The sequence below is a fragment of the Pseudonaja textilis genome, chromosome 14 (assembly GCF_049901715.1).
Source record: "Pseudonaja textilis isolate UNSWEBS1 chromosome 14, rPseTex1.2, whole genome shotgun sequence".
NCBI classification, from domain to species: domain Eukaryota; kingdom Metazoa; phylum Chordata; class Lepidosauria; order Squamata; family Elapidae; genus Pseudonaja; species Pseudonaja textilis.
The window spans coordinates 3,851,593-3,874,953 of NC_142003.1; the positions used below are offsets into that span (position 1 = coordinate 3,851,593).

The 23,361-nt window shown below is 44.1% G+C and overlaps 1 protein-coding gene across 1 annotated transcript in view; it reads left to right on the top strand.

Annotated features, from left to right (window-relative positions):
- The first annotated feature begins 793 nt into the window (after positions 1-793).
- The window catches only part of MYH16 (myosin heavy chain 16), a 44,017-nt gene continuing 21,449 nt past the window's right edge, over positions 794-23,361 (top strand). The window contains exons 1-22 of the mRNA XM_087942000.1: positions 794-1,008; positions 1,147-1,432; positions 1,949-2,092; positions 3,756-3,912; positions 5,362-5,389; positions 6,994-7,090; positions 8,201-8,293; positions 8,904-8,967; positions 9,388-9,486; positions 10,077-10,180; positions 10,307-10,445; positions 11,552-11,820; positions 13,669-13,839; positions 14,865-15,044; positions 15,691-15,817; positions 17,561-17,622; positions 18,521-18,608; positions 19,462-19,579; positions 19,684-19,804; positions 20,022-20,158; positions 21,522-21,603; positions 22,407-22,580. Coding sequence (XP_087798126.1) covers positions 1,223-1,432; positions 1,949-2,092; positions 3,756-3,912; positions 5,362-5,389; positions 6,994-7,090; positions 8,201-8,293; positions 8,904-8,967; positions 9,388-9,486; positions 10,077-10,180; positions 10,307-10,445; positions 11,552-11,820; positions 13,669-13,839; positions 14,865-15,044; positions 15,691-15,817; positions 17,561-17,622; positions 18,521-18,608; positions 19,462-19,579; positions 19,684-19,804; positions 20,022-20,158; positions 21,522-21,603; positions 22,407-22,580 — 2,664 coding nt within the window. The 5' untranslated portion in view covers positions 794-1,008; positions 1,147-1,222. The remainder of the gene's footprint in view (positions 1,009-1,146; positions 1,433-1,948; positions 2,093-3,755; positions 3,913-5,361; positions 5,390-6,993; positions 7,091-8,200; positions 8,294-8,903; positions 8,968-9,387; positions 9,487-10,076; positions 10,181-10,306; positions 10,446-11,551; positions 11,821-13,668; positions 13,840-14,864; positions 15,045-15,690; positions 15,818-17,560; positions 17,623-18,520; positions 18,609-19,461; positions 19,580-19,683; positions 19,805-20,021; positions 20,159-21,521; positions 21,604-22,406; positions 22,581-23,361) is intronic.

Consider the following 23,361-nt stretch of genomic DNA (forward strand, 5'->3'; position numbering starts at 1 on the left):
CAACCAGGATGCTGGAGGCTAAAACATATGAAGAACGGTTGCAGGAATTGGGCTTGGCTAGTCTGGTGAAGAGAAGGACCAGGGGAGACAGGATGGAGGTCTTCCAATATTTGAGGGGCTGCCCCAGAGAGGAGGAAGGGGTCAAGCTATTTTCTAAAGCACCCGAAGGCCAAACAAGGAATAATGGATGGAAACTGAACAAGGAGAGATTCAACCTGGAAATAAGGAGGAATTTTCTGACAGTGAGAACAATCAACCCATGGACAGAAGTTGCCTTCGGAATTTGTGGGAGCTTTCAAGAAGAGACTGGACTGCCATCTGTCAAAAATGGTGTAGGGTCTCTCGCTTGGACGGAGGGTTGGACTAGATGACCTACAAGGTCCCTTGCAATTCTGATTATCTGTTTTCTGTTAAGACTTGTGGACTTCAACTCCCAGATTTCCCCAACCAGCATGGCTAGCTGAAGAATTCTGGGAGTTGAAGTCCACAAGTCTTAAAGTTGCCAAGTTGGGAGACTCCTATATTATAAGAAAGTCCCCCAATTCAGTTTGACAGAAACAAAACCAAAAAAAAAAAACCCCAGCTCATACATTTGGCATGAAAGCTATTCCCGGATTCCACCAAGTTGGGCTAGGCCTCAGGAGAAATGGGTTGCCTGCTTGAATGAGAAGCCTGCTTTAAATTGAAGTAACAACCAAAGGGTTGTCTTGAAAAGAAAAATCTGCAAGGCAGGAGAGTCTATTTTGGACTTCTCCAGTCCCTTGAGTGGCAAAGAGAAGTCCACAAGATGCCCTAAAAGGAGACAGACAGGAAGGAGAAGCTCCCAAGAAGTTCTTGCTTTATTTGATCTCTCCTAAGGGAGAAAAAATCCTGGACCAATGAGCTTTCTGTTGATAAAGTCCTTGGCACTTACTAGGAGAAAATGATAGCTCAAGACACATCAGATGGTATAAAAGACACCAGCCAGTCAGCATCTAAAAGCATTTTTCGGTCTTGGTTCTTCAAGAGGTACTCCTGGTTGGGACTTTGGCATGGGAACAGGACAGGAGGGATAAGAGACAGAGCTGGGATTGGATGGATGGATGGATGGATGGATGGATGGATGGATAGATGTATATCTTAAGACAGTTTCCCATTCTCTTCCAGGAACTTTGTGGGTTGCACTCTTCCCTCAAGCTTTTCTTCCTTTCTGGATCCATCCTGCGCCTGAATCCAAGCCAACATGCCTGGTGGGTACAAAGGAGAATGTGGGGATGATGTTGACCCCATGCCTTTCTTGGCTCCCAGCGAGAAGGAGAAAATTGAAGCAATGAGCAAACCGTACGACATCAAGAAGTCCTGTTGGGTAAAGGACGAGAAGGAAGGTTTCCTGGCTGGAGAGATCCAGTCGGAAACTGATACACAAGTCACGGTGAAGACGGTGACCAATCAGGTAAATCGATAGACTGGGAAAAGTCCACTTGGACTTTGTATGTCTCTTAAGTTGGGACCTGGCAGGATCACTCAAATCAAGGGGCAGGGAAGATGAGATAGGACGTGTTTTGAACATTGCATGGAGTGCCTAATAGCTGAAGTTTCCACGTATTAATCACAGTAGAATATGGATAATAGTTAGGATCCTGACAGTATCTAATCTAACCTCTTGCCAGTGCACGAATCCACTATTACAGTAACTTTGACAGATGGTCTTCCAGGATCTGTTGATCTGCAGAGAGTTCGCCATCTCTCAAAGTAGACTATTCTACTGTCAAACAGTCTTTATTGTTAGGGACCTTCTTCCTGGTGCCTCACCAGAATCAACTTCCTTATCTTTTAAACCCACTATTTCTTATCTTCGGGAGAGAGAAAGGAACAATGAGTTTCCACATTGGTGAATTTAAGGGTGGTGTGACCCCAGAATATCCCTGGTAGGCTCACAGCTGTTTGTTTTTTTACCACCACCCCTTAGACAGTCACCGTCAAGAAGGACGATGTCCAGCAGATGAACCCACCCAAGTTCTACCAGGTCAACGATATGGCAAATATGACTTTCTTGAATGAAGCCAGCGTCCTGGATAACCTCCGGCAGCGTTACGTTATGATGAGGATCTATGTAAGTGGAGAAAATGGGTAGAAGCGTTTGAATTGCTTGGAAACGCACCCCCTGGAGATGGTTAGGACCATCTTTCGTTCGGAGGGAGGGGGAGAGATATTTTGGAGATATTCTTGTTTCTGTGTGTGTGTGTGTGTGGTGTGGTGGCCTCACAATCAGGAGGCTGTGAGTTCGACCCTAGGCAGACACAGTTATTTCTCCCTTTGGGCACAGTGCGGATATATCTGCTGAAAAAACTCCCCATCGGCAACAGGAAGGGCATCTGGCCAGTAAACACTCCGCTCCATTCAGTTGCACAGACTCCACCCCTCAGGGGATTATGGGGTCGTTAAAAGAAGATGACTCTTGTTTCTTTTTTTTAAAAAAAGAAATGTTAAAATTTTTATATTTGAATATTGGGAGATATTCATGGTTTCTTGTCCTGCACCAGAGAGCAGGACGAAAAACAATAGATATTAAAACAGTGTCCGATGTTACCAAAACTCTGCAGCACAGTTGGGCAACGACAGGCAGTCCTTGACTTACAATAGTTCGAAGTTACAGCGGCACTGGGGGGAAAAACTGACGTGACCGTTTTTCACACTTATGACCTTTGCAGCATCCCTGGGATCATGGGGTCACAATTCAGATGCTCGGCAACTGACTCGTTACTTATGACGGTCGCTGTGTCCCAAGGTCATGCGATCCCCTTTTTGCGACCTTGTGACAAGGCAAGTCATTGAGGAAGCCAGATTCGCTTAACAACCAGATGACTAACTTGTCACCGGCAGTGATTCACTTAACAACAGTGGCAAGAAAAGTCATCAAACGGAGTAAAACTCCCTTAAAAATATCTCACTTAACAACAGGAAGTATGGCTTTTGGAGTGTTTAAGGTTGCAGACCCTTGCACTCTTCTGACCAAGGCTTCCTGAGACCCTAATCAAGCACATGCTTAGTCCAAACAACTCTTGTTTGATTTCAATGGCTGGGAATTATGTTCATTCCCAGCCCATAATGAGTCCCAAACAGTTCCTCGAGATAAGCACCCACCTTTCTCTCCTTTGAATGGCTGCCGACAACCAAAGTACCAAATGAACTGTAAAAAGCCAAACAGAGTACTAAGTCCACACAGAGCTTCAAGGTTTAATCCGAACAGAGCGAACAACGTTGCTTCCTGCAAAGGTTTCTCTACCTTTGCACCTCCTTTATACCTTACTGGAGGGGCAATCACCTCCCAGCCTTACTCCCAAGCCGCCCCTTTTGTCTCAGCTGCTGTCGCCTTCTAGAAGCTCTGTGCATACACACACACTGGGAAGAGGCTCCCCTTGTTCCTCTGCCTCGCTGCTATCAGGTTCTGGAGGCTTTGGAGTCAGCACCCCACTCCCGGATGGCCCTGGCCCCCTCTCTGCATCGGATGCAGGACCCTCATCCGAGTCCTCCTTAGACTCTTGGACTGGTCCCCGTTCTTTCCCACTGTCCGATTCCGCTGCCGTCTGCACAGGTTGCCGGCGAACCCCGACATGCACTAAGAGATAAAGCAAATTCACTGGGGAATTAAACTCCGTAATGGTTACTCCTAGACTTATGGATGAGACTCGGAGTCGGGTCATCCTGCTCTTTAAACGAGACCATGCTGAAATGTGATTGGAAGCTGATCTTGTCTGCCTTGTTCTCCTCCTCAGACATATTCTGGCCTCTTCTGTGTCACCATCAACCCTTACAAGTGGCTACCCATTTACGGGGGCCGTGTGGCCCAGATGTTCAAGGGTAAGAAGCGTACAGAGGTGCCTCCTCACCTTTTCTCCATCTCAGACAACGCCTACCACGACATGCTTATGGGTGAGTGCTGAGAAGATCCTCAAAGGTCCTTTAACGGTTGCAGGAATCTGGGCATGTCTAGCTTAGCGAAAAGAAGGGCTGGGAAAGGCATAATAGCAGCCTTCTCATATCGGAGGGGCTGCCACAAAGAGGATAGGGTGGCCAGCCTGTTTTCCAAAGTACCTGAAGGCAGGAGAAGAAGCAATGGGCGGAAATTCATCCAGGAGAGAAGGAATCTAAAGGAGAAACTTCCTAACTCGGAGAACATATTACCCAGTGGAATAACTTGCCTCCAGAAGTTGTGGATGATCCAACACTGGAGATGTTTAGGAAGAGATTGGAAAACCATTTGTCTGCCATGGCAAAGGTTCTCCTGCTTCCAGGTTGGACAAAATGACCTCCAGGTTCCCATCCATTGCTGTTAGTCTGTCTGTCTGTCTGTCTATCTATCTTCTATCTATCTATCTATCTTCTATCTATCTATCTTCTATCTATCTATCTATCTATCTATCTATCTATCTATCTATCTATCTATCTTCTATGGATCTATCTATCTACTATCTATCTATCTATCTATCTATCTATCTATCTATCTATCATCTATCGCGAAATACCCTTCACATATCATCACGAAATCTCCAGAACCGTAAAGCCTACAAACTTGAGATTTGGCCTGTATGTTCCTCTTGGCTTCTAGGTGCTCACTAAGAAAGGATTTTTTGAAGTGACCATCAGAACATTTAGAGTATTTCCATTATTATTATTATTATTATTATTATTATTATTATTATTATTATTATTCTCTGATGCCAAAGAGTTCTACTCCCCCTCCCTACCTGAAAAGAAATCTCTTCCAAAGGCAAAACACAAGCAGAGGAGAGGAGTTTCAGTTTCAGAGCACCAAGCAGCTTTAGTACAGAACAGTTGAGCTAAGCCATGCCCAGGCTCCTTGCTGTCTCCTTATTGCTCACGCAGCAAATACCCTTTCAGTCTCCAAACAGACCTCAGCTCTCACACACTGACAGGACGCTAGCCAGATAAATACTGACGGATGCTGGTAGGCGGAGGCAGATTCCCCGCCCGCCCTATTTTCCTGCCCCAAATCTAAACCCGACCACATAGTTTTGTCACGAAGCACGGGTAGAGAGCTAGTTATTCTATAAAGGTCCTCTTTTTGTCCCTTGTCCCATTTATACAAAGCCAAAGGTACCAGGGTTAGACTAGAAGACCTCCAAGGACCTTTGCAACTCTTATTCTATTGTTCTGTAAAGGTCCTTTGTCTCTTGTTCTGTTTAAACAAAGACAAGGATACCAGCCCAAATTTTATAATCAAGCAAGGGCCAGCCACCTCCATCCCTAAGGCTCATGCTTCTCAAGAGTTTACTTGGATAATTAGCTATTGATCAATTCCATGGGATTTAGGGGAAAAAAACAGATTATCCAGTGTTCACTTTCTCTCTTCCTCCGTAGATCGAGAAAACCAGTCTATGCTTATCACGTAAGTGGCCCTATTTTTCTTTCTATATATTCCCTACTAAAATATTAATAAAAATGGCTTGGTTTTTAATGCTCTACGCACCATACAAAGAAAAATAAAAGCATATCGTATGAATAAGCGACCAAATTAATAATAAAAAAAGAACAGCTTAAAATCGATTTCCTGGCAACAGACACTAATGAGAAAGTTTATTGCAGGCATCAAGAATTGTTTGCAGAAGATGTTTTTTCCTGTTGGAATAAATGTTTTGAGGTTCCTTGAAGAGATTAGAAGCATTTGAAATATGGATTTGCAGGCGGCTGTTATGTATAAGTTGGGTTGACAAAATCAGAAAGGAGGAGGTGATAAGTGCCTAGGAAAGCCAAGGGAAATCATCAAAACCACTAAAAAAAACAAAACTTAGAATATTTTGGACATGGGATACGACACCTGGAAAAATACGGCATCCTTCACTTAATCCTCCAAGGAAAGATCGAAGGCAAACAACGTCCAGGCAGAAGAAGAACATTGTGATTTCAAAATCGAAGGGACCGGTTTGGACAAAACTCAGCAGCCCTTTTTCATGTGACTGTTGATAAAAATAGGATCGCCAACATAATCACCAACATCCAATGACGGATAGGGAGGAGGAGGAGGAAGAAGAGGAGGAGGAGGAGGAGAAGAAGAAGAAGAAGAAGAAGAAGAAGAAGAAGAAGAAGAAGAAGAAGAAGAAGAAGAAGAAGAAGAAGAAGAAGAAGAAGAAGAAGAAGAAGAAGAAGAAGAAGAAGAAGAAGAAGAAGAAGAAGAAGAAGAAGAATTACTAATTGTAATGATATCTTGTTAATACCTGGGTGTTGAAAAGTGAGACTCCATTTAGGCCTCACTATTGAAGGATTCCCAGAAAAATACGGCATCCTTCACTTAATCCTCCAAGGAAAAATGGAAGGCAAACGTGGTCCAAGCAGAAGAAGAACATCAGGGCTTCAAAATCGAAGGGACCGGTTTGGACAAAACTCAACAGCCTTTTTTCGTGTGGCTGTTGATAAAAATAGGATCGCCAACATGATCGTCAACGTCCGATGACAGATACATGGCACAAGAAGAAGTTCCTTTTCGCTCTACCATACAGATGGTCTTTGACTTAGAACAGTTTGTTTAGTGACCAAAGTTACACTAGCACTGAAAAAAAGGGACTGATGACCATTTTTCACACCTATGACCATTGCAGCATCCCAACAACTTCCCCAATGAAATTCAGACGCTTGGCAACTGACTCGTATTTACGATGGTCCCAGGGTCACATGGTCCCCTTTTGCGACCTTCGGATGAGCAAACTGAACGGGGAAGCCAGGTTCCTCCGAAACCCTCCATGTGGCTAACTTAACAACTGCAGGGATTCACTTAACGCTGTGGGGGGTGGGAGGGAAACTCACTTAATAAATGTCTTGCTTAGCAACATAAGTTTTGGGCTGAATTTTGGGGGTGATTCCCTTAGCCACTGTGGCAAGGAAGGTTGTAAAATGAGGCAAAGCTCACTTTAAAAATGTCTTGCTTAGCAGCAGAAATCATGGTTGTAAGTGTAGGACTACCTGTACTGATATATAATCCTCTTCCTTTACCTCTAGCGGAGAATCCGGAGCGGGCAAAACTGAAAACACGAAGAAAGTCATCCAGTATTTTGCCAACATCGGAGGCACCGGCAAAGCCTCTGCCCAAGGGCAGGTAAATCGAGCTGAGGTCTATTATCCACTAGCGGTTGGAACCATGGTTAAGTGGTTGTTCTGATAAAACAACCCGACATCCTTAAGCGTTCCAAAATGTTTCTTCTTCTTTACAAATAAGCTAATATAAAGAGAAATCTAGTCAAAACTATTCTGTTCCCTGTTATTATTGTTAATAATAGTGAAAGAGAGAGAGAGAGTGAAATACCACTCACGCATCATCACAAAATCTCCAAAACCATAAAGCCTACAAACTTGAAATTTGGCCCCTATGTTCCTCTTGGCTTCTAGGTGCTCACTAAGGATTTTTCGAAATGACCATCAGAGCAGTAGTATTTCCTATATTATTATGATTATTATGATTATGATTATTATTATTATTATCAACATGCTCTGATGTGAAGGGGTTCTACTCCCCCTCCCCACCTGGAAAGAAATCTCTTCCAAAGGCAAAACACAGAGGAGAGGAGAGGAATTTCAGTTTCACATTAGCACCAAGCAGCTTTTGTACAGAACAGTTGAGCTAAGCCACGCCCAGGCTCCTTGCTGTCTCCTTCTTGCTCACACAACAAATACTGTTTCAGTTTTCAAACAGCCCTCAACTCTCTCACACACTGACAGGATGCTAACCAGATGAATACCGATGGATGCTGGTAGGCAGAGGCAGAATTTTTTCCCCTTATTTTCCTTCCAATCACATAGTTTCATAGCAAAGCACGGGTATCAAGCTAGTTAGTATATATGTTAATATTCTTTTTTGTTCTTTCTTTCTTTTTCTGTAAATGATATGCCCTGGCAATACGCTGCATTCAAAATGTTTATGAAATATATATATATATATATATATATATATGTGTGTGTGTGTGTGTGTGTGTGTGTGTGTGTGTGTGTGTGTGTTATTCAGCTTTGTTCGGGTATTTTCCCATGTCATTGTAGTTGTGCTTTTAAAGTTGTAGCAGCCTTTTGACAGCTGAATAACATACATGTAAGTACCCGCGAAAACTTAAGAAAACAAATATATACACACACACACACACACACACACACACACACACACACAAAATGTTTTTGGGGAAGCGAGGATGATGAGGATGGCTTTGTTTTGGGTCAGGGTTCTCTGGAAGATCAAATCGTCCAGGCCAACCCTGTCTTGGAAGCTTTCGGAAATGCCAAAACGACCAGGAACAATAATTCTTCTCGTTTTGTAAGTATTGGATTCTGAAACGGTGCTTTGCCCCATTCTAAACCCCTTTTCCCTATCGTTCCACCGACATCGTCGTGTCATTTGGAAATGACTTTGAGTGACAGGGAGAAGAAGAGCCACCGCCAAGATCATGGTCAGGTAAGAGGTAGACGAGCCCCTAGAAGAAGGAAAGGGACATGGCAAACACCTTCCCTAGTTTCTTGGGCGTGCATAAGCGCACCAATGTGCCTACCGTCCCTGTCCTATTGTTTCTTTTATTTTTATTTTATTTTTCTTATATGTGCCCATTTCATGTATTCATAATTATGTATACACTTTTACTTATTATCTCGTAAACAATTGACAAATAAATAAAATAAATAAATAAATAAAAAATAAAAACGAACAGGAGAGGAGGGGGGCTGAAAGGGCCTTATCAGACTTGCAAGATTAGATTAATTTAAACCTACAATGAAGTAGAGTTAGTTACTTCTGGGTATGCTTCTTATCAACCTTGTTAAATAGACAGCTGATTTTCACACACCTACGTACATTAAAATCAAGATCGTTTTTTTAAAAATTGGAAGCTGTTCTGGTTGTGAATAACGAGAGTCTATTTTTTCTTATTCAGGGTAAATTCATACGAATTCATTTTGGCAGCACAGGAAAACTGGCTGGCGCTGATATTGAGAGCTGTAAGTTTCTAATTTCTCTAAGGACAAACCTCCAGTTCTCAAGTCCTGTGTCCATTTTAGCTGGCATGTGGTTAATAATTATCTACCTACCTACCTACTTAACTACCTACCTACGTATCTATCCATCCATCCATCCATCTCCATCATCTCCATCTCCAAATAAAATTCTAGATTTCATCAGCCAATACTTTGACAAATAAATCAAAACTTCAGAAAAATTTCGGCATTTCCTTGCTTTTAAATCAGAGGTCTCCGCACTTGGCAACTTTAAGACTTGTGGACTTCATCTCCCAGCTAACTGAGGAATTCTGAGAGTTGAGGTCCACAAGTGCTTAAAGTTGCCAAGTTTGAGAACCCCTCTTTAAGTGGATAACAACTTAATTCTTTTAAAAAGTGAAGTGGCTTTTGTTTACATTCTAGATCTCCTGGAGAAGTCTAGGGTCATCTCTCAACAACCTGCTGAAAGAGGCTATCATATCTTCTACCAACTCTTGTCCAACAAGAAGCCTGATCTTGTTGGTAGGGCATTTTTCATGAATTTGTGTGTGTGTGAGAGAGAGAGAGAGACACAGAGAGAGAGAGAGAGAGACAGACAGACAGAGACAGGGAGACAAAGGGAGACAGAAAGAAAGAGAGAGAGAGAAACAGAGAGACAGAGACAAAGAGAGAGAAAGAGAGAGAGAGAGAGAGAGAGAGAGAGACAGACAGACAGACAGACAGACAGAAAGAAAGATAAACAGAGAGAGAGAGACACAGACAGACAGACAGAGAGAAAGAAAGATAAACAGAGAAAGAGAGACAGACAGAGGTACAGAAAGAAAGATAAACAGAAAGAGAGAGAGACAGCAACAGCAACAGAGACAGAAAGTAAAAGAGAAACAGAAAGAGAAAGAAAGAAAGAAAGAAAGAAAGAAAGAAAGAAAGAAAGAAAGAAAGAAAGAAAGAAAGAAAGAAAGAAAGAAAGAAAGAACAGAGAGAGAGGCAAGGAGAGAAAGAGAGAGACATTTCTTTAAAACTTATATATGTTCCCTTCAAGGCCATTTCCAATGCTTTCTTCACATCCCAACGAGCAAAAATGCCCCATTCTGACATGCCTTTTGTTGCCCCAGGGAGCTTGCTGTGTGTCCCGGATCCCAAGGAATACCACTGGATGAGCCAAGGGGTCATCCAGGTGGAAAACTTGGATGATGGAGAAGAACTGCTCCTCACAGACGTACGTGTTCAAAGGTGGTGTGGGCCACCACCTTGGCCAACGGGCGAAAAACGTTCAAAACGGTGCTTACGTGCTGAGCTTAAAACCCCGTAACCAGCTTTGTGTCCCGCTTCCTTCTCTGCCAAGGTGGCCTTCGATGTCCTGGGCTTCACCGGAGAGGAGAAGAACAGTGTGTACAAACTCACAGGGGGCATTATGCACTTCGGCAACATGAAGTTCAAGCAGAAGCCGAGGGAGGAACAAGCGGAAGTGGACACCACCGAGGGTAACGCAGTGGGGACGAATGCCAGTGGTCCTCAACTTACAACCCTTTGCTCAGTGAGCGTTCCACGTTACAACAGCCCTGGAAAAAGTCACTTATGACCGGTTTCCACAACGATGAGCATTGCACACGGCCATGGGATCAAAATTCGGATGGTTCCTATTTATGGAGTGTAGTACTCTTCTTGTGAAATACTAATGTCCGATATACAGTGCGGATTCCAGACAGATGAGCTGTATTCAAGTATTGGTCTAGCAAATGTTTTGTATGCCCTAGTTAGCAATTCAATATTTCCAGAGGAGAACCTTTGTAAGATTAGATTTACAAACTCTTAATGCCTTTTTGGCAATGCTGTTACAGTGAGCTCTGGCGCTTAGGTCATTAGATACGAATACTCTGAGGTCCTTGACAGAGTGAGGGTCATCAATGAGGTCATATCCGCCTAGCTTGTATGCGCAGTGCAGGTAAGGGGGTGGGGCGGGGGCACACCACAACAAAATGGTTCGCCATCACTGTCCTAAGGTCCCCATTAAGTTACAGAACTGCGGGATCACAGAGTTGGTCTATGGAAACCATCCAGGGGTGGGATTCAAATTTTTTAATAACCGGTTCTGTGGGCGTGGCTTAGTTGGTGGGCATGGCTTGGTGGTCATGTGACTGGCTGGGCATGGCCAACTCAACATCCCTCACATCGAGGCACGCATCTCCTTGCCTGGCCTCTCATGACTGTGGGGATGCTGCAACAGTCGTAAGTGTGAAAAAGGGTCATAAATCACTTTTTTTGGTGCCATTGTAACTTTGAATGGTCCCTCCACACAAGCAAAGTACCAGCAAAAGGGGGAAAAAACTCCAGAGAGGTTCCAGAGACAGGAAGTCTAGTCTTGCCAAGAATGTAATAAGGGTTAACAGAGAGGCAGTTTCTGTAAGCAACACCAGAATGTTTCCTTCCTGCCTTCCTTACAGGATTAGCCCAGTAATTTCTTCTAACAACCAGTTCTCTGAACTGCTTAGAATGTTAACAACCGGTTCTAGAGAATAGGTGTGAACCTGTAGAATCCCACCCCTGAAACGATCAATCAATAAATGTCTCCGTTTTGATCTTTTGGCAGTGGCTGACAAAGTCGCCCACCTCATGGGCCTGAACTCTGGAGACCTTCAGAAGGGGATTACCAGACCCCGGGTGAAAGTAGGCAATGAGTTTGTGCAGAAGGGGCAGAACATGGACCAATGCCAGAACTCCGTTGGCGCCCTGGGCAAAGCCGTCTACGACAAGATGTTTAAGTGGCTGGTGGTCAGGATCAACAAAACCCTGGACACCAAGATGCAGCGGCAGTTCTTCATTGGCGTCCTGGATATCGCTGGTTTTGAGATCTTTGAGGTACCCAGAAGCCATGAATGATTTTTTTTATTGCACACGATTCAGAGTTGGGGGACAACCCCCCCCCACCGCCCCCAAAAAACCCGGCTTGTAGAATGAAAGTCATCAATGTCCCACCCATTCTGTTACATTGGCACCAAGACAACACCTTCCACATTTTCCAGCTTGCCATCAATAGCTAGACTTCTACTGTCCCTCAGCCCTCCAATCTACCTTGGGTTTTTGGTGGGGTCAGCTGGTAAAGCAGATTTGATCCCCAACCAAGCATGAAAATGAAACTCCCTTCTTGCTTGGCAAAGGGTCATGTGAGGGCTCCTTGGTGCCCTCTGAGCTTGCTTGTTTTCTTACGGACATTTCATGTTCTGACCCAACCCTGGTTCCAAGGAAACAAACACCAAACAGAGGTAACAGCAAAACCTTTGAATGATTCTTTACAAATTCCGTTCCTTCACGATGAAAAGGCTATTTCAAACGAATTGTCTCAGATAAGAATGAGCCTTGCCAAGGTTGTGCAAGGCTGCCATGAACACCAGATAAAGTTACTAAGAAATATTTCAAACACAAAGAGTCTCCAAACACCAGCCAAGATATTTCGAACTTCCACAAGGCTTGAGTGCAAAAACGTCTTTGCTTCCTGCAAAGAACTCCGGGTTCTCAGCTGGCTTTTATCTCTTAAGGGAGGAGCCATTACCTTGCAGCCTTATTCCCAAATCGCCCGTGCTGCTGTAGCTGCTCTTTCCTTCGAGCAGCCCTGCATGCACACGCACTGAGCACAGGCTCCTCAGGGACCTCTTCCTCACTGCTGCCAGCCTCCACCATCTCCGAAGGCAGCACTTCGCTCCCTGATGGTCCTGGCCCCATCCCTGCATCGCACGCAGGACCCTCACCGGAGTCCTCCCTCTCTGAGACCTCAGCTGTCTGCACCTGCTGCTGGTGAACCACAACATTTCATGACCCAACTAGGTAATATCATCAGTGCTAATAAGGAGTGGGATTAGCTGCCAGTTCATATTCTGGTGGGTTGCCTGTCTGTGTGGATGTGGTGGGGGTCTTAAAGATTCTTTGGTTGGGCCCTTTACTGTTGGGTCTTTGGCAGTTTCTTGATTGGGGTATTGTTTACTTGGTTGTTGGTCTGATGTTAACCGTGAAGTTCACCTTTGCCAGAGGTCAACCAATTTGGCAACTTTAAGACTTATGACTGGCTGGAGAATTCTGAGAGTTGAAGTCCACAAGTCTTAAAGTTTCCAGGTTTGGGGACCTCTGATCTATGCTGATCTGGTTGCTGGTTGCTGAGAGGTGCTGGGATCTTTTATTCTCTTTTGGGCTGGGGGATAAAGTCCCTTTTGCACAGTCTGCAGATGTTGTTAACCTCTATGTGTCTGTTGATGGTTGATTCGTCAGGGTGCCAGGCTTCTAGACATTCCCTGGCATTTGGGGCTAGGCCTGGTTTAGGATGGTCACATTTTCCCAATTGAAACTGGGGTTCCGTCTGTCTGTATGTTGTCAAATAAAAGAACATCTGACTGCCAGTTGGTGTTCATGGATGTTTGCATGCATGTTTACAGTCGTTTGCAACATGCTTCAGTCATGGCTGACCCCATTGTTTGTACTACAGTTTCGCTGAAAGCTGCTAATTGCTTCTGGTTGTTGGCAAGCCATGGTTTCATTTATTGGCCGCCGCAAGGAACATGGATTAACTCACAGGGCCGGCCTGTTTTACAACCAGGTTCCGTTACAGCTTGTAAAGCGAAACCCTCTTTCGTTGTACAACTTCTGAAGCAAAAGAGGCAACAGTAAGCCTCAAGGGTAGGAAGTTGTGAGTAACCTGTCGCCTTCCTCCTCTTGCAGTTCAACAGCTTTGAACAGCTCTGCATCAACTTCACCAACGAAAAGCTGCAACAGTTTTTCAACCACCACATGTTTGTGTTGGAGCAAGAGGAATACAAGCGAGAAGGCATCGACTGGGTCTTCATTGACTTTGGTCTCGATCTCCAGGCTTGCATTGAGCTTCTGGAAAAGGTAACCCTCCCCCACAGAAGCAACCTGGGGGTCTCCAGATAGGTTGAAGGCTGCTTTGAGGTCTTTCTTGCCATTGTTGTTGTTTTCAATCCTGACCTCGGGTAATATGCGTTCCAAGCATTTTTCCTTCCTTCCTTCCTTCCTTCCTTCCTTCCTTCCTTCCTTCCTTCCTTCCTTCCTTCCTTCCTTCCTTCCTTCCTTCCTTCCTTCCTTCCTTCCTTTTTTCCTTCCTTCCTTCCTTCCTTCCTTTATCTATCTATCATCTGTCTATCATCTGTCTGTATCTGTGTTCTGTATCTATCCATTTACCTACTTTTATCTGTCTCTATCTATCTATCTGTTTGTCTGCCTGCCTGCCTATCATCTCTCTCTCTTTCTCTCTCTTCGCTATCTCTCTCTCTCTCTCTCTCTCTCTTCCTGATCTGTATCTCTGTGTTCTATATCTATCCATCTATCTATTTTTATATGTCTCTTATCTACTCTATCTCTGTTTGCCTGCCTGCCTGCCTATCCTATCTATCTATCCTGTCTGTCTGTCTATCTATCTATCTATCTATCTATCTATCTATCTATCTATCTATCTATCTATCTATCTATCTATCATTTATCATCTATTTATCCTATCCCATCCCATCCCATCCCATCCCATCCTATCCTATCCTATCCTATCCTGTCTGTCTGTCTATATCTATCTTATCTGTCTATCCTCTGTCTGTCTGTCTAGCTATCTATTTATCTATCTATCTATCTATCTATCTATTATCTATCTATCTATCTATCTATCTATCTATCTATCTATCTATCTATCTATCTATCTATCTCTATCATCTAGCTAGCTAGCTATACCATCTTTGGAAGAGTTTCTTCTGATCAAGAAGGATCAGGACCTACACGGAGTGAGATTGTATGTGATCTTTTATTGAAAACCCCCCAAAGCTTAGACTGTGAAAAAAAAAAACAACCCCAATAACCGCACATCAGTACTAACGGATGAATTGATCCTCGTGTCTGCTTTCACCCAACAGCCAATGGGCATCTTCTCCATCCTTGAAGAGCAGTGCGTGTTTCCCAAGGCGAGCGATGCGACTTTCAAGGCGGCCCTGTATGATAACCACCTGGGCAAGTCCCCTAACTTCCTGAAGCCAAAGGGGGGGAAGGGCAAAGGGGCAGAAGCCCACTTTGAGCTGGTTCACTACGCTGGCACGGTGAGTACAAAGCAAGAAGCATAGCGGAAGAATAACGGGGTCTTTGCATTGGATGGAATTTGCTTCTAAAAGACGTGGAGGATATAATTAGAGGGAGCTGTCCATGGAGATTCTCCGTCACCCAGGTCATAGTTGTCCCAAATGTGGGTTTTGTTTCCAAGAGGCAAGTGGACTTCCTTATTTGATTTTGAAGACGTTTTGCTTCTCGTCTAAGAGGCTTCTTCAGCTCTGACTGCATGGTGGGGAAGGAAAGGATTTAGACTCCTTGCAGGCAGAGCTGGTCATTTGCATCCTTTTAAAGGGTTGCTGAGGCCACCTGGAGGTTTGTCTTGTGTCCTCAGGCTTACCTGAGTCGTGCAAATGGGTGTAGCACAGCTCTACAACACAGGCCTTTCAACAGTTCCAAGAAGGCTCCACACCTATCTGCACCACTCAGTTGACCCTGTGGACAAGGTTGTAGCCTGAGGGTCTATGGAGATTCTCCATCATCCAGGTCATGGGTGTCCAAAAGTCAACTGGACTTTCTTGGGTTGAACCCTTCCTTGTTTATCTTCTGCCACTAGTGAAGGATGATGAGATGACTTCCCCGTGGGTTGTAGTCATGATTCCTTCATGCCTTCTCCTTCTTCCTTTTTTTTCAATCCAGGTGGGTTATAATATCACCGGTTGGCTGGAGAAAAACAAGGACCCCCTGAATGAAACGGTGGTGGGCTTGTTCCAGAAGTCTTCCATGGCTTTGCTCTGCACTCTTTTCAAAGAAGAAGAGGCCGCAGGTATGTAGCTCTTTTGTTGCCCTCATTGAGATCCCGTCATCCTGTAGAGCAGGGTTCTCCAACTTTGTCAACTTGAAGACGCGTGGACTTCAATTCCCAGAGTCCCTCAGCCAGCATTGCTGGCTGAGGAATTCTGGGAATTGCAGCCCACAAGTTGCCATGGTTGGAGAGCGGCTGAGGAATTGTGGGAGTTGAAGTCCACAAGGCTTAAATTAGACAATGTTGGAGACCTCTGCTGTAGAGCAGTACATCATCTAAGTTGCTTTGAGTAATGACATAAGTGGCATATAAATTTAATCAATCAATCAATCAATATGGACAGTACATCAGCTCTAGGAGCCATCTAGGCCACAGAGTGCAATTGTGTGAGTTCAATTCCTGCCTGAATCCCATAGAAATAACTGTTTACACACGAGAAGTCTCACTAAGGACAATCTCAGTTACGGGGTGCCTCCTGGTAGTGAATATCACCAAAAATACTTATTTATCTGTGCCTGAAAATAGATAATTAATAAGAGTAATATGCAGGAAACCATTACAGAAGAGAAAATGGTTTGCATGAAAATCTGCAAACAAAAATGTGCATGTCTGGGATATTTGGGGTGTGCGTGTGTGAGATAAGGATAAATTTGATTGAAAGCCTCTTGACGTGGGTCAAAAGGAATGGAAAAAAACGAGAATGGAAAGGCACTAAATTGGACAGATGGGCAGAAAGAAAAGTTGGGAATAAACAGGAATTGACAGGTTGGCCAATCACTGAAGATATTGGCGGATCAAGGCCAACTTGCCCCGGCCAATTCAACTCACTGGGGGATAAGTCGTCACGGCCAAAATGCCAGATCGCAGGGGTCGCCAACCTTTTGGACCTCAGGGACCACCAAACTCATAATTTTAAATCCTGCAGACTAGAGACCCTGTGGAAAATCCTCCCAAAAATGTCTGCAGGAAAATTCTCCACCCCGTTTTCCCGTTTTTTTCTTCGATTGTTCTTTATTTGGGATTGCAGGATACAATCTGCAGCTCCGTTCTCAAGGGGAGAGATAGAGAGAGAGAGAGACTTTTGGCTTCATGCAAGGAAAGCAGCAGAAGCTGCAGAAGTCTTTCTTTCTCTCCCACAAACTCCGCCAGAAAGGAGTCTTTGCCGGTGCAGCCTCTTGGAGCAGGAGGCCTTGCAGGGTCCCAAAGACTCATTTGTGGCGGAGTTTGGGGGAGAGAAAGAAAGACTTTGGCTGCTTTCCTTGCGTGCAGCCAAAAGCAGAAGAAGAAAGAAGCAAAAAGCAGCAGCCCCCCCCTCTACCCTTCCCCCCCCCCACTACCTCCTCTTGTTCACAATGCAAGTGACACAAGCCTTGCATTCCCACACCGCCTGGATTAATTGCTTTTGGGGGGGGATGACATTTCTCTGTGGACCACCAAAATTTTCTCACGGGCCACCAGTGGTCCCTGGCCCACTGGTTGGAAACCACTGCACCAGAGGACAATTCAACTGAAAAGAAGGACAAGTGAACTGCAACGGACCTTGTCTTGCTTTGGTTTTGAACCTTCTCCAGCGAGAAGCCCTCCAGGCTGGGGTGAGCTTGTCCCTCTCTCCAATGACCCCGTGTTGAATTGTCCGGTGTTGAGTTGTCCTGCAGCCAGTAGGCCATGGTGAGTCAACCGGGGCCAGGTGTCCCGTTCTGTAGGTCGACTGTTCTCTCTTGGTGTGTTCCCGTTGAATCACTTGCTTTTCAATGCTGTCCTCAGCTTCGGGGAGCAAGAAGCAGAAAAGGGGGGCCTCCTTCATGACCGTCTCCAACTTCTACAGGGTAAGTGACACACTCAGTGGCTCCTGTTTCTGAAGGAGACCATATCTTACAAGGAGCATTCTGTGCCTCCTTAATGCTTCCTTCAGCTTTTACCAGCACTGTTGTTATAACTGCTTCCCAGCTAAGCCCCACGGATATTGATTAACATCTCTTTCTAACTGCTTCCTTCCTTCTCCTCCTCCTTCTCCTCTTTTCTCCTTCCTTCTCCTCCTCCTCCTCTTCCTCCTCCTCCCCCCTCCTCCTCTTCCTTTTCTCCTTCCTTCCTTCTCCTCTGCCTCTTCCTTCTCCCTCCTCCCCCTCTTCCTTTTTTCCTTCTTTCCTTCCTTCCTTCTCCTCCTCCTCCCTTCTCCTCTTCCTTTTCTCCTTCCTTCCTCCCTTTTCCTCCTCCTCCCTCCTCCTCCTCCTCTTCCTTTTCTCCTTCCTTCCTTCTCCTCCTCCTCTTCTTTTTCTCTTTCCTTCCTTCCTTCTCCTTCTCCTCCTCTTCTTTTTCTCCCTCCTTCCTTCCTTCCTTCCTTCCTTCCTCCTCCTCCTCCTCCTCTTCTTTTTCTCCTTCCTTCATCCCTTCTCCTCCTCTTTTTTTCTCCTTCCTTCCTTCCTTCCTTCCTTCTCCTTCTCCTCCTCTTCTTTTCTCCTTCCTTCCTTCCTTCCTTCCTTCCTTCCTTCCTTCCTTCCTTCCTTCCTCCTCCTCCTCCTCCTCTTCTTTTTCTCCTTCCTTCATCCCTTCTCCTCCTCTTCTTTTCTCCTTCCTTCCTTCTCCTTCTCCTCCTCTTCTTTTTCTCCTTCCTTCCTTCCTTCCTTCCTTCCTTCCTTCCTTCCTTCCCCTCCTCCTTTTTCTTCTCCCTCCTCCTCCTCTTCCCTTTTCTCCTTCCTTCCTTCCTTACTTCTCTGTGTATTTCAGGAGCAGCTCAACAAGCTGATGGCCACTTTGCACAGTACCTCTCCCCATTTTGTCCGCTGCATTGTGCCCAATGAGTTCAAGCAATCTGGTATGTGAGTTGAAGCCATCATTTTTCATCTCTTAAACAAGCAAACCAGGTCCATTTTTCTCTTTGGGAAATGCCCTACATACAGCGGGTGACTTAAGAAAAGACACGGGTGCTTTGAAGGGTTCCAGATAGATGCTTTGTTCTCAATCCTGCAGACTTTCAAGCACCTTTCTGGAGCCGAATCTAAGGGTTTTCACTGCTTTACGGATTGCAATACTAAAAGATGGATTTCTGCTAAGCCTTAGCTGTACTGCCAAACTGGAGAAAAAAGAAGAATGGGTTCCAGTGCAAATAAAGGATTAAAAGATCCAGAGGAAAATATTTAGATAACATATTTAACTACTGTATGCCTTCATTGACTTGTCTCTTGTTGGACTGCGTGAGAGGTTAAACCACGAAGTATAGTTTGCAAACTACAAAAGTTAGGATCCACTTCACACCAAGCCACACACAAACCAACCCCCTTATATGGCTTACCATGATGTGAGATGGTTTGTTTGGCTTTAGCCAGCCGTTGAGGTTAGAAAACGCATTGATGCTTGATGTGATGTGCAAAATGTTAGTTAAAATATCTGATTCAGTAAATCACGATTAAACAGGGCATGCTTCAGCATAATGTATAATAGGTTGCACCCATGGTTAAGGGCAGTGTAGCATTGTATTCCAGAACAAGGCAGAAAAACACTCACCAAGACAAGAGAGTCAAGTCAAGATCCAGATCAAAAGGGTGAGATAGCTGCCATCTTGGTCACCAAGCTGAAGAAAGCTTGAGCAAATCCATGCAAGCCACTGCCTTGCAGAACTTCTTGTGATGGTTGGGGAAAGATGGTCATCCGGCTTTGTGTCTCTACAGGTGTGGTGGACGCTCATCTGATCTTGCATCAATTGTCCTGCAACGGTGTCCTGGAAGGTATCCGTATTTGCCGCAAAGGGTTCCCCAACAGGCTGCAATACCCCGAGTTCAAGCAAAGGTGATAGGGTTGACCCTTTCCTCCATCCTTGGTGTGTTGGGACCTTGACATCCCAAAATCTCATCCAGACCCAATAATTCCTGTTTGTGTTGTCTTAATGTCAGGTATTATGTGCTAAATCCCAACGTCATTCCTCAAGGCTTTGTGGACAACAAGAAAGCCTCTGAACTTCTTCTGGCATCTCTTGACCTTGGAGAAAATGAGTACAAAATTGGACACACTAAGGTACTAAGACCGGTTTCTTTCCTTCAGGACAAGACAGTTGTGCTGGAAGTTCATCGACTTTCCCCTTTTCATTGGTGGTCAGCTTGGGGTGGGCCCTTCTCTTCTCCCTTCTCTTCTCATCTTTCAATCCTCATGGACCCAGGAGAGTTTAGGGAGCTGGTTCTTACGACTTGATCTTGTGAATGGATTTGTGTACATAAGTCCATTGTTTTCACAGGTCTTCTTCCGCGCTGGAATCTTGGCCAAGTTGGAAGACATGCGGGATGAGCGTTTGGCCAAGATCATGACCATGCTACAGAGCCGCTGCCGTGGTTTCCTGATGAGAATTGAATTTAAGAAGATGCTGGAGAGAAGGTAAGGAAATAGATTATATCTTCCCTTCTTTGCTTTAAGAAGGGATTGGATGGATGGATGGATGGATGGATGGATGGATGGATGGATGGATGGACGGACGGACGGACTAGGGGGTGACATGATAGCAGTGTTCCAATATCTACGTCAATCTATTCTCCAGAGCGCATGAAGGCAGGATAAGAAGCAATGGATGGAAACTAAAGGAGAGATTGCACAGCCATTTGTCTGAAGTGGTGTAGGGTTTCCTGCCTAAGCAGGGGGTTGGACTAGACAACCTCCAAGGTCCTTCCAAGTATGTTAATCTGTGATTGTGAATGGATGAATGAATGAATGATGCATTAAAATCTACCCTGAGATCAACGTTCTGCCAGAACAGTATCTGAATGAGAATTTGTACCAATAAAAGATTCATGACATGCATTGGAACTTCTCAATCTGCTTGCCTATTTCTTCAAATAGGTTGGCTTCTTCTTTTATTTTTTATTTTGACCATAAATACAACAAATAAAACCATCTTTCAATTTTACAGTGTCGGTTGGGTACATATATCCTGCGCTCATGCTATTATTATTATACATTTCTTATTTAATTATATTCACAACTTTTTCTAATCAGCATTCTATATCATAGTTCCATTATCGTATTTTCATTAAAGTTTAATTTCAATTCTAGATTATCTTTCAAAAACAAATCTTAATACTTACTAATTTATATTCATATTATTACTTATCGATTATAATATATTTTAACTATTACAACATATTTCAGGTTCTCGCTCTTCTATCTAACCATTCATAAAATAAACCCCAAATCTTATAATACTCTTTTTTTTCCCTGTTCTGTAATTGCCATTGTAAATTTACTCATTTCCACACATTCCATTATTTTCTTAATCGTTTCCTCCTCTGTCGGAATTTTCTCATTTTTCCAATTTTGTGCAAATACAATTCTAGCTGCTGTTAATACATTAATAATCAAAGATGTTATCTCTTTATTATAACCTTCAGGCAATATCCCCAATAAAAATATCTCTGGTTTTTAAATCTATATGCTGTTTAATCACTTTTTCCAACCCTGTGTGTATTTTTGTCCAGTATCTTTTAGTTTCTATACATGTCCACCATATATGGTAATAGGATCCGGGTGTCTGATGACATTTCCAACATTTCACTGGGATAACTTGTCTTCCTCTGGTATATGTCCACTGTAGATTTATGTCCAGGCTTTTGAGAAGCTACTTGTGTAGGCTTTAGAACTTCCTGCATCCACAAATACAGAGATAAGTTTATCATCACGCCATTGGAGGGCCGTGTTTACTTCTTTTCTAACTTTAGTTTGTCTCTCTCTCTTTTTTTTAAACCAGGTTGGCCCTGATGCTGATCCAAAGAAACATTCGCAAGTTCTTGCAGATGCGTTACTGGGGATGGTGGAAACTTTACAATAAGGTGAGGCAGTAGTGGAAGGAAGAGAGAAGCTACCCACCCAGGGCTTCAGGTTGTAGCAAAACAAAATGAGAGTTGTTGTTTTTAGTCAATGGATGGCTTTGGACAACAAGCAGCCATGACCAGGAGAGACATTCTCCGCCTGTTTATTTGACAAGAAGAAACACTTTTTGGCAATATGATTAATTGTCCATGAGAAAGAAGGTGGAGCTAATTTCCACCAAAAAGGTGGAGGTAACTCCTACCCAAAGTTTGTAATTCTGTTATCTCTGGCTGTGTGTCTCGGTATGTGTGTACAGTGTTTTTATAAGTTGTAATGTCACTTGATAGGTTGGGTGCTGCTTGAAATCTCACAAAATTTGGTGATCCTTTAAAAAAACACGTTCTTTATTCTTCTGGCTCTTTTAAATAAATTTGGAACAGCAATCTAATCCCCAAAACAGTTTCAGCTATCATGTTCTTCGGGTATTCTGAAATAGGATGCAAAGGTTTGTGTTGCCTGTCTGTCCGTGTAGCGCATTAAAAACATCTTCTGAAGTGGTGTCAGTACATAATTTTATGCCCTTTATAAAGCAAATAGAAAACTGAGAAGGGTTCTCTTAGAAAGTCTGAGTTTTTGAAGGGACATGGGGGTAGAGGCGAGTGTTTTGGAGGGATCCAGTTGGTTTTTATCTCAAGCATAATGCCAGTCCTTGGGTCTTTTCATTCCATGGAAAAGTGGTGGAGACTTGGACAACATAACTATGTTCGGAGATGGCCAGAGATCACAGAGGGTTTCATCTTCTACTTTGGTTTCCCACCTGTAGGTGAAACCTCTGCTGAATGTGGCTCGCCAAGAGGAGGAGATGAAAGAAAAGGAGGAAGAGCTGAGGAACGCCATGTCCAAGACTCAGGAACTGATGGACCGCGTCAAGGAGTTGGAGGAGAAGTTGGCCACCCTTAGCCAAGAGAAGAATGATTTGATCATCCAACTGCAGGCTGTGAGTCCACTAAATTCATCCTCAAGGAAGGATGCGCAGCTTCTGTTGCATAAGATGTTGAGGAGTGCCCTCCAGAAGTCAGTGGGGTTAGAGATATTTTGGATGGTAGGCATTTTCACAGAATGGTTTCCTTTGACGGCAGAACCATTTTGATGGTATTAAGGGGAAAAGCTACTAATCTCCATGACTTCCATCCGTTCTGTGGGATCCTTGGTGCTCTTGAAGTTGGTGGGTTTCTTGCAGATGTTTCATTAGGTGACATCACCAGTACTAGAAGGGAGGGGTGTTTGCAGGGTGGCGGAAGGAAAAGGGGAGGAGGAAAAGGAGGAGGTGCTCTATGGGCTCCTTGGTGCTCTCTGAGCTTGGTGGTTTTCTTGAAAATGTTTCATTACTCAACTCGGTAACATGATTAGTGCTAGATGTCAACTCACAAAGCATTCCTATGCCTGTTTCCAGTTGCCATAAGCAGGAGGGGGGGGGAAACCTGAAGGAGCAGTACGGCAATTAAAAACAGAAGTAAATCCCATGCTTATTTTACAAACATTGTAACCTAGGCGCCAGATCTTCTGCCCACAAAAATCCTTTATTGGAGAATGTGATTGATGACACCCAGCCCATGAGCATTTTGTTCGAGAATCCGATTTATGACACACTCGGGGGGAGGAGGGAAACAGGGTCACAGGTGACCTTAAATTACATGTGGCAGAGTAGGTTAATGCCAACCTTGTCAACTCATAAACATTTTGTATACACGTTTTATAGTTGACAACAGAAAGAAGGG